The sequence below is a fragment of the Bombus vosnesenskii genome, unplaced genomic scaffold (assembly GCF_011952255.1).
Source record: "Bombus vosnesenskii isolate JDL3184/JDL3185 unplaced genomic scaffold, Bvos_JDL3184-5_v1.1 scf7180000013273, whole genome shotgun sequence".
Taxonomy (NCBI): Eukaryota; Metazoa; Arthropoda; class Insecta; order Hymenoptera; family Apidae; genus Bombus; species Bombus vosnesenskii.
In genome coordinates, this window is record NW_022882931.1 from 2,926,142 (window position 1) to 2,939,920 (window position 13,779).

Consider the following 13,779-nt stretch of genomic DNA (forward strand, 5'->3'; position numbering starts at 1 on the left):
ACGAAGAGACACGACGATCAGTTGAAGAAACGTGACGCTCGTGACAGTAGCTTTGCAACGTTTACGAAATTCACGGCAAGGGTTTGACGGAAGTACAAGGTATGCATTCGGTATATTATTGTGTCGAGTTAATGATCAGAAGGTTCGTTTGCGTGTACTAGGCGCGAGAATATCAAAGGCCGCAGGTATTACTACGCCGCACGTTGTGGAAGGAAGCAGAAATCGAGTACTGGCAGGAAGTGGGTAGAAGGGGGTACGTCGTTGAGCTAGTTGATTCGGTGGTGGCTACATGTGGCTGTCTGCCGGTAGCGACAACGAGACATTTCCTATCGAGGCATAAAAAATTACGTTTTCTGATAATCGATAGACGAAAAAAGCTGAAATCATGCAAATGGATCCAACGACAGTACAGCTTATCCAGGTTCTAGAGAGAACCGTCTCCTCGAGTAAGTCATTTTGATTAATCAGTACTTCAGATTATTGGCGACATCTTAGAATTAAGATTAATTTTTCTCAGTTATTTTGTTGCTCTTAATGTTGCTATCGTTGTTACTTTATGAACGACGTAAATACTTCGTTTTTGTCTCCTTCTTATCGTTTTAGCAACCTTGCCCGGAAAAGTAAAGTCCTACCGCGTGCGCGTCCTTTTTATACTTCTTCCGGTGTATTCATGGAGTACTTAGTACCAACGTTAATTGATGGTTCCTTTGATTCATTTGGAATAGTTTGGCGTCGATATGTTAACGTTTAATCGGGATCTGTCGTTTATACGAAAATACGTCGCATTGTATTCCGTTTGGCTGTTGCTAGGGGCTTTGTTCGCGACCGAAAAAGTATTGTCCCATGTGACGGTTACTCGTATTGCACGTCCCCGTTGTCGGTTGGCACTGCGAGTAGTGCATCTTGCTTTTCTAACCTCTATCGTTATTTCACATTTTTTACCAGCTTGACATAAACGAAATGATATGAATAATCCACGTGAAAAAAGAGTGAATATGAAGTTTTAATATTTCTTAGAAAACAAAAATTTATTTTTCAATATATGATGTCACATTGTTGTATTTTCTCATATATTAAAATAAAACATTATTTTATTCTGCACTATTTTCAACGTTCACTTATAATTTTAAATAATATATAACACACTAAACTCTAAAAAAATGTAAACTATTCATTTTTCATTGTACATCTTAAATTCTTGTAACTACTGCAAAACCTGGAAAATTTTAATTTCCAATGAGACATGGCCCATGATAGAGCACCCATGGAAGTATGTTGAAAAATGTTGAACTCAAAATTTGATAAAAATGGACATTATCCCTTTTGTTCCTGGAACCTTCATAAATACAAAACTCGATATTAATTATGTTCATATTTATAATACATTTATAATATAAATATAATTTATGTTTATGTTATAATAATTTTATGTTTGTATTATAAAAGTAATTTATATACAATTTCAGACAAAAATGAGTTGGAAGCAGCTCAAAACTTTCTTGAGCAGGCAGCAAGAACTAATCTTGTAAGTTTTTTTTCTTTGAAAGAAACCTTTGTGAGGAATATGCAAGAGTTGTAAAAGTTATAAAAAAAACTCATTGTTCTTCTTTTAGCATGAATTTTTGCAAAGACTCAGCGGCGTGCTGGTTAATGCCACTGCAAGCCCAGTTGCTCGTATGGCAGCAGGTCTTCAGCTCAAAAATCAACTTACATCTAAAGATCCAGATTTAAAATGTCAATATCAACAACGTTGGCTTGCTATTCCTGTAGAAACAAGGGAATATATTAAGAAGAATGTAAGTAACTTTTTCAGTTATTTGATGATACATTTCTATGTAAAAGCAATATGATGTTATTCTTTATCAATAGATTTTTGGGGCACTTGGAACGGAGAACAACAGGCCAGGTTCTGCAGCACAATGTGTTGCATATGTAGCAGTTGCTGAATTACCTGTTCGTGAATGGACCAATGTCATTCATCTGTTAGTCAATAATGTTGTAAATCCAAACAGCACAGAGATATTAAAGGAAGCAACTTTAGAAGCCATCGGTTATATTTGTCAAGATATAGAAAGCGATGTTTTGGTACCCCAGTCTAATGAGATTCTCACTGCTATCATTCATGGTATGAAAGGATCGAGTACCTCGCATTATGTTCGCCTTGCAGCTACGAGTGCACTCTATAATTCATTAGAATTTACCAAAGGAAATTTTGAGATAGAGGTTTGTATAATTTCAAGAATAGAATATAGGCTTTTTTTAATAACAACATCTAGTTTAACTGTTTTGCTTATGTATGCAGACTGAGAGAAACTTCATTATGGAGGTGGTATGTGAGGCAACGCAGTCCTTAAACACCCAAGTTAAAGTAGCTGCTTTACAGTGTCTTGTAAAAATTATGTCACTGTATTATCAATATATGGAGCCCTATATGGCTCCAGCACTTTTCCCAATTACTCTAGAAGCTATGAAGTCAGATATCGATGAAGTTGCACTGCAAGGAATTGAGTTTTGGTCAAACGTATCTGACGAGGAGGTAGATTTAGCCATGGAAGAGGGCGAAGCTACCGATGGTGGTAGACCGCCAGTCAAAGTATCGAGACATTATGCAAAGGGCGCTTTGCAGTATCTGGTACCTGTTTTGATGAAGAAGCTCACTAAACAAGAAGAATTTGATGACGAAGACGATTGGAATCCCTCAAAAGCTGCCGGAGTGTGTTTAATGTTATTATCCTCTTGTTGCGAGGATGCCATTGTTCCGTTTGTTCTTCCTTTTGTCAAGGATAACATTAAAAGTCACGACTGGAGGTATCGGGATGCAGCATTAATGGCCTTTGGTTCTATTCTTGGGGGTGTTGATCATGCTACCTTGAAACCTTTGGTAGAGCAAGCAATGCCAACGCTTATCGAACTAATGTACGACAGCAGTGTCGCGGTAAGGGACACAGCTGCATGGACGTTTGGTCGAATTTGTGAGATCATACCACAAGCAGCGATTAGTGAGACATACCTGAAACCATTGTTAGAGGCTTTGATAAATGGTTTGAAGGCAGAACCTCGCGTTGCAGCGAACGTTTGTTGGGCGTTCACGGGTCTTGCAGAAGCTAGCTACGAGGCTGCAGAAGGTCTCGAGGGACAGAATCCGGAAACGTGTTGCATGTCTCAATACTTTGATTTTATCATTCAGAGATTGTTGGAAACGACGGATCGTCCGGATGGAGCTCAAGCTAACTTACGATCGGCTGCTTATGAAGCACTGATGGACATGGTGAAGAACTCTCCGCGCGATTGTTATTTAACCGTGCAGAAGACGACGATGGTAATTCTGGAGAGATTGCAGCAGGTACTGCAAATGGAGACACATATCCAGAGCCATTCGGATCGTGCTCAATATAATGATTTGCAATCGTTGTTATGCGCAACTTTGCAATCTGTGCTACGTAAAGTTACACCGGAAGATGCTCCGCACATCTCTGATGTAATAATGACAGCATTGTTGTCTATGTTCAACTCGAATTCTTGCAAAGCCGAGGGTGTACAAGAGGATGCTCTTATGGCTGTTTCGACTCTAGTCGAAGTCCTTGGAGAAGGTTTCTTGAAGTACATGGATGCATTCAAACCATATCTCTGTCTTGGCTTAAAGAATCATGCAGAATATCAAGTTTGTTGCGCCGCTGTTGGTCTGACCGGAGACATTTGTCGGGCCCTAAAAAACAAAATGTTACCCTATTGCGATGAGATCATGACCCTCTTGCTGGAAAATCTTGGCAATAATTCGGTCAATCGTTCCGTGAAGCCTCAAATCTTCTCCGTTTTCGGTGATGTCGCTCTCAGTATTGGTCCTGAATTCAAGAAATATTTGGATGTGGTACTTCAAACATTGGCTCAGGCTTCTCAAGCAAATGTAGATAGAAGCGATTACGATATGATCGATTATCTGAACGAATTACGAGAGGGCGTCCTTGAAGCTTATACTGGTATAGTGCAAGGACTGCGCGGTGATGTATCGAATCCTTGCCCAGATACGGCAATTGCTCTGGTAGAGCCTCACGTGCCCTTCATTATCCAGTTCATCACGTCGATAGCACAGGACCGTGAGCATTCTGAAGGCAATATTGCAGCTTCTGTAGGCTTGCTTGGTGACCTTGTCACCGTGTTTGGAGTAAAACTCTTGCCGATGGTAGAAACTGAACCACTTACGGAGTTCTTAACCAAGGCTAGACGATCACGTACTGAGAAGACTAAAACTTTGGCTAACTGGGCTGCTAAAGAGATTCGGAAGCTCAAGAATGTTGCTAACTCTACGTCCAGTTGGTGAGTAATTTTTCATTGCTTTATTAATTGTTTCCTTATATTTTTTTTATTCGTTTCTTTTATTATTAATAATTTCCGTGTGGACTATGTGTGGTGCGTGTATATTCAATCACCTGTTATCCATATCAACTTACCGTTTTCCCATTTCATTCTTTACTACATCCCCTTTCATTCTACGCTGCTACCTTTCTGTGTAACTTACTAAGATTATTTTCTCGACGAACGATTTATAATGCTATACACTTAGGAGATATGAAAGAAAAAAAAAGAAAAAAGAAAACAAGAAACGCGAGTGTACAAAGTATCAAAGAAGCAAAGATGCAATACAGCTGCATGGTGATGGAAAATTAGGGACACTACATACTGATTCTAGAAATTGGATCGAGTTGTAGTTCTTTCTGTTTAAACAAACAAAATTTTGCTTGAATGCCCTTAAACATAACTGTCTTATCTTTGTTTAAAAAACGAGCCCTAAGTTGTCTCACATCTCAAAACTATTCTGTACAATACAGTTTCGTTTTGTCGTCATTGTTTACGAACCCTTTGTCTCATAGCCCCGCCCCGTGTACAGACACGTGCACTCGACACAGAGACCCCATCTAAAAATAAAAAATTTAGGTCAAAAAGTAACAATACAAAATTAAATAAAAGAGAAAAAAAATTGTAATACGTTAAAAAAATATGCATACACACACCGAGCAGTGAGCGACAGTTATTGATATTTGGCTCGCTTTTGTTGTTTACAGATCACCCCACGGTTGTACTGTCGTGCAATTTGATTTGACTAGAGAGCTATCGAACACAATACAAAGACAACAAGATTGGATGGTGCGGATGCGAGTTGATGGATGTGCGTGAGTTTCGAAGCGATGACGATGATGGGGTGATGAGTCTGCACGTGTCCCTGCTCTGGCGACGGTATTTGAGTACCGACACGTTGAGCGCAACCCCAAATGGTCGAAAAAATAAATACATGTCTGCCGACAACGGATGATGAGGAGTGCAAGTGGATGTTGCCGATGAATGGGCCAAGGCCGAAGTCTGCCGAGATGTTCCGGTGATGCAAGTATGCCTGGTAACGAGCCTGGGGCTTCTACCCGCGTGATTGAGAAGTTGAACCTGAGGAAAAGACGACTTCAATGGACGATGATCGAGGCCAATGAGAGAGAGAGAGAGAGAGAGAGAGAGCGAATGAATGAGTGTGGAAGAACGAATGGTGTGAACGAGGAAGAAAACGCAGAGAAACCAAATGAGAGAGAGCGAGACTGTAGAGCTGCTAAAGAAAGAATGTGCTCTAGTAATTGAACGTAAGGATGGTTCTATTAATATGTATGCATGTAAGATCACATGGAGTCTGTGTGTATAAAATAAAACATGTCACCTTTGAATGAGCGATTATATTACACACGTCGTCTCGTCGAGAAAGTTCAATTATTAATGCGCAACTCGTTGTAAAGCTCCTAGCTTTTTTGTCCTCCTGTAGCTTTGCCAACGAAGCCCGCGGTCTGTTTCCGATTCCTTACTAAACTGTCACACCATCACTCGTTCGAAGCAATCGAAGCATCACCGAATGACTGTTGTTGGCGTGATTTGAAGTTTATGAGCGAAATAAGTGGCCGTCAGAATGCTGGTTGCTATTTTAATGCAGCCAAGTGGTGCACAAGTGGAGGTAAGAACTTTACCCAAGAGAGGAAGAGAGAAAGGGAAAGAAAAAAGGAAGGTAAGAGTGAATGCGTGTGAATAGCATCACAAATGTTCTGAATGATTCTCAAAAAAATATGGTCGGAAGGTTCAAAATATTGCTGACCTCTGGTCCGATCGTGCTGCGCGAGAATCTAAATGATTAGTTATAGTATGATAATGATGATGATGATGATGATGATGATGATGATAATGATGATGATGATGATGATGATGCCGCGTATGTTACTTTGCCCGTATGTGAATGTCTGTTGCTGTTGATTCATTAAAATTAATATTTTGCTGGCATAAGTTATTGAGTTGTACCGAAGTCCTCGTCCGGCCTGAACGTTCGAGTAAATAAGAATTGCAAAGAGGAAAGAAAACTAATTATGATTGAGTATTCAGCCTCAAAATACATAATACAATTATACCCACCCATACACAAAAGTAATCCTGCGCGTAATCGAAATTAATTTTATGCGATCACGTTATATCATTAATTCGTATTTTTGTAATTCTCCAACGGAATATCGGACGAGAGCTTTTTGCACTGCCACTAACAATGAAACAATACTATGTACGTGATGTTCAGGCACGTGTTTTACATCGTTCGTTTCTTTCTTCAATTCAATTCAAAGGGCTCAAGGATATCGAGATCTTGTTTCGCGTGAATATTTGTCAAAGAGATTCGTCTTTCTGGCCTCGCATTGTTGTAGGAAGGCGTTTATCGATGATCAAATGAAAAAAGAAAACCGTATCGAGGATGTTGCTCATCTTTATTCGCACGTTATTCCGGTGTCCATCGAAAAAACGAATACGGTGATCGCGTAAAAGTTAGGAACGATGGAATTTCAAAGATAGGTGATTGATATAACCCGACGTCATATCGTCCGGTTGCTCCCGTAAGCTGTTTCAATATAAGATCAAGCGAGTTATACGGGAATAGATAGATAAATTCGTTCCAGAAGTCGGACATTGAACCGAAGATATTTCAAATTCCTGGTCGCGCAAGGATTACGCAGAATACTTTTTTCCTTTTCTTATATATACACATATATTACATGAACATTTCGAATCGACTGAAACGACTAAGATATCGAATGGATCAGAAACGTTTCAGGATCCTTTAACGACGCGAACATTTTTCATTTTCTCGCACACTTCCTTGCCAGTCAACCTCGCAAATTTCCATAGCTTTCCCTTGTAGATGGTTTTGTGCACGAACGCGATATTTAGTAAGATTTTACACGAAAGATTAAGCGGGCAATCGGGCGCTCTAATAATATAATACGAAGTTACGTCACGTGGTCGAAACGTGGCTGTGCTAGTGCCATGCATTCCAAATACTTTTGCCAGCGGAAGCGCACTGTGTGACCGTTCTTTCGTGATGTTCGGGGTATATTTTATAGTGATTTCATTCTTAACATATTTTTCCCGTGAACGCCTTGTTTATGCAAAGCTTTACGTACAGACACGATATCGAACAGAGAATATTATTGACGATGATCGCAGCGAGATTCGAATGGAAATCTAGGCTGAGGGGTGGTATCTTCATGAAAGAACCGCCTGGGTTGGGGTAAACGTGTTTCGACGGAACAAACACATAAACGAAAACTAAACAAAACAATTTAAAAAATAAAGTGAAGAATAAATAGTTGAAAAGGGAAACAATATTGGCGTAAGAAGAAACGCGAAGGGACAAATAGGGAATTGACGAGAAACGATTATAAACTAAGACTTTTTATTAAATTGATTATCTTTTTTACGATTTTACATATCGAGGGAAACCAATGTGTCTGCTCCATGTCTGGATATAAAAATAAATATATATACATATATAATTTTTTTACTGTTGCGAACGATATTGCCAAACTTAGCGTATAAGAAAGAGAAACGTCTATTTAGCTTTTAAAAATGAGAAGAAACCTGACAAAACAACAAACAAATAAAAATAGGAGTAGGGAAAAATCGTTTCGGCGAGCCGCTCGTTACGTAGACTGGAGCCTAAACCTTGATCTCTTTGCGATACACACATTCATGTACACACCAAACACATACAGTTATACACGAATGCAAATTCTCCGTACATTGTTTTATCTCGCGGTGGATCCTTTCGATTTCGGAGCAGAACGAAATTCTCGCAGACGAAACACGGTGTCTTCCAATCGCGAAAATTTCTCCTTCTACGAAAAAGAAAAAAACTACAGCTTTGCTTTACAGTTCTCACGATGACGAGTGCCGTCATCGATCTACCAAAGTCGATGTCTCGATGAATCCAAGGAAAAAAAAAACTGCAAAAAGTATTTAAGAAAAAAGGGGGGAAAAGCGAGAAACCGAAACAGTGAAACGGTTTATTCCGAATGTCCAAAGAAGGAACATGCAAAATATCGAGGCGCAAAGTGTATCCTGTTTTTCTTTTACATTCCACGTAGCAGAGAGAGTAGAGGGAAAGAGAGGACGTAAGAAAGAGAGCGAGAGGAGAGTGGAAGGACGAGAGAGAAAGAAAGGATGTGGATGTGAAAGGGGGAATGCGAGAAAGAGAGAGAGATAGAGGAACCACGACGGAGAGGACGTTGGTGCGCGACTTTCCGCGTCTTGATAAAGAACTCGATCGCTCGCCTGTTCTTCTGATTCGCAAACAATCGAGAGTTGCGCTTCGTCGCATTCGCCATTCTACTGGCTGTCTTTAAAATGGGTGGTCGAATTCGTAAAAGCCTTCTACTGGTCGTTAGGATGACGCTAGCACGACGATTAGGATCGATAAGAAATTATTCCTGTGTTACTTATTCGACACATCTTTTTATTCTCACGACGAGTAAAATGTATGTAAAAATAGCCATTGAACTACCTATTTTAGAAACAGTCTGTACATTAATGGAACGAACACGCGACTATTCTTTTCATCACGCGTAGTTTACGATCAATCGTGACCAAGAGCATTCTTTCATGATCGTATAACAAGCGTCTACTTCAAGACGTTACTAGAAGACGGGGTATATCGTTCGTTTCCGGTATCTTCGAGGTGATCGTTGCGAATCACGTTATCAGGTCCGCCGAGAAGGGCATACAGGCTAACAGAAATGGAAGGAATGAAATACGGAGGGAAACACCCGTGTAGATAGGGATCGGTCGTGGAAGAGCAGAGGTAGGAAACTAGGAAACGAAATGCCGGCCGTGCCGTGATGGAAGTAACGAGTAACGAGTTGTGAAAATAAGAAATACGAAAGATGCAAATTATATTATATATGCGACTGTGATTTTTTGGAGAGACTCTCGTGTGCGAGGGGTCGATGTTCTACCTTAAAGGAAGCGTGGCTCTGGCTGATCCATGTTCTCCATTCTACGATCTCAAACATAGCAGATTTGCTCGCCATTCTTCTGTGTAATTATTATTTTGTCTATTCGTTTTAATAAGGGAATATTCGCTGCTCTGTATTTCGAGCTAGCCTAACGCGCACACGAACACTTATATTTAATGAATGTAAGAAAGACATATATACGCCGATTGAGGTCGTTTTTGAAAGACAGAGTTTTCCTTTTTGCGTTTATATGTGATCGAGGGAACGAGTCACGATCAGAGCCTCGCTCCTAGAAACTAACTCATACACGATAATATCTTATCGAACTATTAGTTGTTAGCCTTTTCATCGTCGAGACGCCTAGAGTGCGTGCGATGCTTCACTAGGGAACGTACGTGAGAGCGTATTTAATTATAAGGATTATTAAAAAGAATAAAAAAAAAAATTTGAAAAGCGTGTGCATTACGCTGTATCAGTGATGATGTGCGCTGTGAGATAAATCACAATTTACTGGTGGGATGTGTCCTGTTAGGGTGTTATCTGCGAGTGAAGAAAAAACGACGAGAGGAACGAATGAGCTGTGAGAGCGAGAAAGATTGTGAGCGAGAGAGAAACACAAGAGGAGAGAGTATTTGATAACTGTGGTGGAGGGATGATGAGAAGAGTTGGCTCGTGATTCGACGTGAATCGCGGCGTCACGTTCGGGAAAGGACGAATCGTCGATTTGTAAAAAAAAAAAGAATAAAAAGATAAAGAAGAAACGAAGGATGGAAATAAGAAAAAAAAGTTATATAAATTTTGTATCGTGACGCGGTTAAAAAGATCGGAGAACTGTCACCGAATCCATGTCCTGGTGCTTCGCTGAAATTTTTGTCCAACTTAGAAAACGAGATCGCACGACTAAATAAATAAGCTGTTATATAGATGACGATGGCGACGATGACGGCGATGACGACGATGACGACGACGATGACAACGACAATGTGAATAAGATGAAAATGAATCCACGCAGATCACGCAGATGAATTATTTTTCGAGAGGATTTCAGCGACACTGGGTCCAGAACAGAGTCTCCGTTCTTAAGATATTCGAACCGCGGTGCCGTTGTACGTACGAGACAATATTTTCGATAATATTTTTTAAACGATCGAATCGCGAAACACGAAGCCAACACGTGTAGAGCTGTTATTGTTCCAAACTGTCAGAGAAATTGCACGGTAATGGCAGAAGTGAAGATCCATCGATCGTGTGATGCCTATATTGCTTCGTGTGTGTGTCACGGTTGATCAGTATCTTCAGATATTTTTGTTTTTCCCGATTTTTGATGGGTTGCGTCGAGATAAAGCTAAAATGCCATTACCATGCATATTGTGTGATTAAAAAACTAAAGAATTAAAAGAGAAGCAAACAAAAAAATTAATAAAAAAAAATTAAAAAAAATTAATAACGAGAAAAAAGAAGAGGAGAGAAGCAAAATGAGCGTGTGAGATTGATCTTTTTGTGACGATATGCGGAAAGAGAGAGAGAGAGTGCTGTCGAGTGCTGCCGATCGACGATCGGACCAAACATTATAATTTACGCATGTGAACAATTCGGGCGATAAACGTGGGTTTGAAGCAAAAGCAAGAAAGAAAGAAAAAACGAATAAACGAGAACACGAGTTGGATGAAATCCTATTTAGCCTGCCACTCTGTAATTTGCTCACCCTCTCCAATTTGTTTCCTAGAGTTCAGCTTTTACGTCGACCTTATCACCAATAAAATAAAATAAAAGGACAAAAAAGAGAAAGAAGATATGCCGTAAAAAATCGAAGAATCGATAAATTCCTTTGGCCTATTCCATAATTTAACGATCCGTTTCTTGTATTCCAAATTAGACGCTACGAATAATCGCTGATAAAACTTGTTTCTTGACTCTCTGGACAAAGATTAATCTCTTATCTGCATTAGATAAAAAATAATACTTTTCCTTGTAAAGGAGCGAAATCTTCGTTAAAGTCACAAGTTGTTATTACGTACTCGGTTATCATACTATTATCAGGAAAAATAATGCTTCAAGCAAATCGAGATTACAACAACGAGGAAACTTTATTTTGCTACAAAAGATGAATCTTATATCACATACTTAGGAGGACATTGTTTTCCCTTGTTCCCTCTGATTTTCCAATAATAATTTGCTACATGAATGATTCTAGAATGGGAGAGGGTGCGGCATGTCTACGTAGCGCAAGATATTTACGTATCTTTCATTTCTTTTCGGTCTGTGTCAGTCGTGTGGTTTGCCGAGCCTGTGTTCTGTGAAGGTATCCAAATGACAACGATTATATGTGACACATCGGCTGCATCGCTTATCTGAGTGCCAGAGCGATCGTGGAATGATTGGGGACGATTCTTTTGGAAAGTGTGTTCACCGTACGATCGGTTACATTAATGCAACAATAAACAAACAAAATACTGATTTCGAAAAACAAGATACAAAGGTCGTGTTATGAGAAAGAAATCGCATATTTTGCATTTTTTTTTCGTATTAACTCGTCTGGTATTATCTTTAAAACGTAGATTCCATGTCGTCTGTTCACGGATGTCAGCTTTTTTTGTTGAATCTTTAACGTGGCTGATCGTACTCTGTCAGTGTGTGTACGAGAAACAATTTTACGAATCGCCAAGCGACAGTGCCATACGATTAATTAAACGAGAGAAATCATTTCGACTACTAACATCACGATTTTCATCGTCTTGACAAAAAAAAAAAAAAAAAAAAGAAAAAAGGATCGAGGGAAACGAAAAAAGAGTGAAAGAACGAGGGAAAAGGAAAACTACGAGAGAAAGAAAACACAGTTGCGTTCTGTATGTGAAAAAAGAAATTATGGAATCTTATTCCGAGAAGAATGCGAGGTCGTTTCATCCCGTAAGATTTGACCATCGAAATGCGAATTGCTTCCACATGTGTTTTCAAATTTGGAATTTCTTCTCCTTTTTTTTCTTTTCTTTTTTTATCTTCGACAAAACGAGATTGTCCAGAATAAAAATTCATTTTAAATCTGAATACACGCAACAATGCTATTATTACCAGTCGTCGTTTCGGCATCGAGCTTTCTCTTTCTCACTTCTTTTTTTCCAATAACCACCCATCTTCACCTATCGCTTTCGACATCGTCGTTCAGAGTAATCTTATAACGAAAATGCGAAAAATTTATCGTCCGATCGAGGTTCGTATGCAAACACGCGGATGGAAAACGTGAACAATTGCCTGTGTCTGTGACAACGGTCCTTTATTTTATCAATCGGATTACCTTGGATTTGAACGAAGCCGTATATCTCGCGATTTTCAAGCATTACCGGAGATATTCGTTATTGTAGAAAAGTACCGAAAACGTAGTTTAACGACGCCAAACTATTAACATTTCCAACAAATTAATTCGTTTGACGAAACGTGGGATAGACGAATGATACAAATAAGAAGAGATTTATACGAAAAGTATATATATATATTTGTATATTATACTGTATATGCGGGAAGTAAGCGATATGCGAAAAATCGCAACATTTGATCAGCATGAGAAATTTGAAATTAATTGTAGACCCGCCACGAAGAATAACGAATCGAAAATTACAAAATAACATCAAAAGTCGCGCGGCGTGTTCGAAGAATGAAATGCGGCCACCACGCAGCATGTGTCAGCATTGTTCTTAATCTCCTTTAAGTACCCTTAACCCAATTGAATTAGAAGGGCACACCTCGTGGCACGCGCCTCTGAAGTCGTGTCGCCTGCATTTCCTCGATTCTCTTTCGCGTGCGTGAAACGCGAGTACGTACGCGAGCTCTATCCTCTTCTCTACCTTTCTTTTTTTTAATTCACTTTCAAACGAAGAAAGAGAAGCCGGTGGCTCGTGCTTAATGTACTATATTCGGGAGATGAACAATATCGGTGTATTCGCCATAAAAATTCCGGAGTAATTTCATCGACCATAATTTTTCTTTGTCGACGAAACGAGATACGACGTACAAGCACATACCATTCATTGATTTGGATTAATTTTCTGCATACACACTAATTATTACATTACGTTCTTTCTCTCTCTTACACACACACACACACATACACATACACACGCACACTCTGCATACCTCTTCAATTTAATTTCATTCATTTTCGTTTTGTTCTTTTCTTTTGATACGATTACACGTTTGACAAGTGAGTTTCCTTAAGAGAGAAGAGTAACAGTTGTCGAGAAGGCACGAATTTTTGAAAAATGTTGAGCGAGCAGTGGATTGATCAACAGTGAGCGATTTAATTTTCTAATTCATCCAATTCCTTTTGGGTTCGTGTCCAACTAGAACTCACTAAATCCACTACAAGAGCTGGCACACGCTATCTAAATACTTTTGTCTCCTCTTCGTGGCGACTTCGGAGGGACACCCTCGTAATACGATCGTGCGAGGGTGAGAAAGAAAAAGACGCAGCAGGATGGAACGAATGGCA

At 39.5% G+C, this 13,779-nt stretch overlaps 1 protein-coding gene across 3 annotated transcripts; it reads left to right on the forward strand.

Moving 5' to 3' along the window:
* LOC117231688 (importin subunit beta-1) lies at positions 1-13,743 on the forward strand. Of its 3 annotated transcripts, none has more exons than XM_033490354.1 (7): positions 1-99; positions 162-446; positions 1,467-1,525; positions 1,614-1,796; positions 1,870-2,223; positions 2,303-4,314; positions 13,635-13,743. In XM_033490354.1, coding segments are annotated over exons 2-7 (2,670 nt in total). In that variant the 5' UTR covers positions 1-99; positions 162-385; the 3' UTR covers positions 13,636-13,743. The 3 variants fall into 3 exon arrangements, with proteins under 3 accessions (XP_033346245.1, XP_033346242.1, XP_033346243.1); XM_033490352.1 differs by lacking the exon at positions 13,635-13,743 and adding an exon at positions 5,061-12,063 and having other exon boundaries at positions 2-99; XM_033490351.1 differs by lacking the exon at positions 13,635-13,743 and having other exon boundaries at positions 2,303-4,318.
* Positions 13,744-13,779: the final 36 nt, after the last annotated feature.

Coding starts and splice junctions, on each gene's coding strand:
- LOC117231688 (XM_033490351.1), top strand. CDS start 386: ATGCAAATGGATCCAACGACAGTACAGCTTATCCAGGTTCTAGAGAGA. Junction 447..1,466: donor AGAGAGAACCGTCTCCTCGA/GTAAGTCATTTT, acceptor ATACAATTTCAG/ACAAAAATGAGTTGGAAGCA. Junction 1,526..1,613: donor AGGCAGCAAGAACTAATCTT/GTAAGTTTTTTT, acceptor TTCTTCTTTTAG/CATGAATTTTTGCAAAGACT.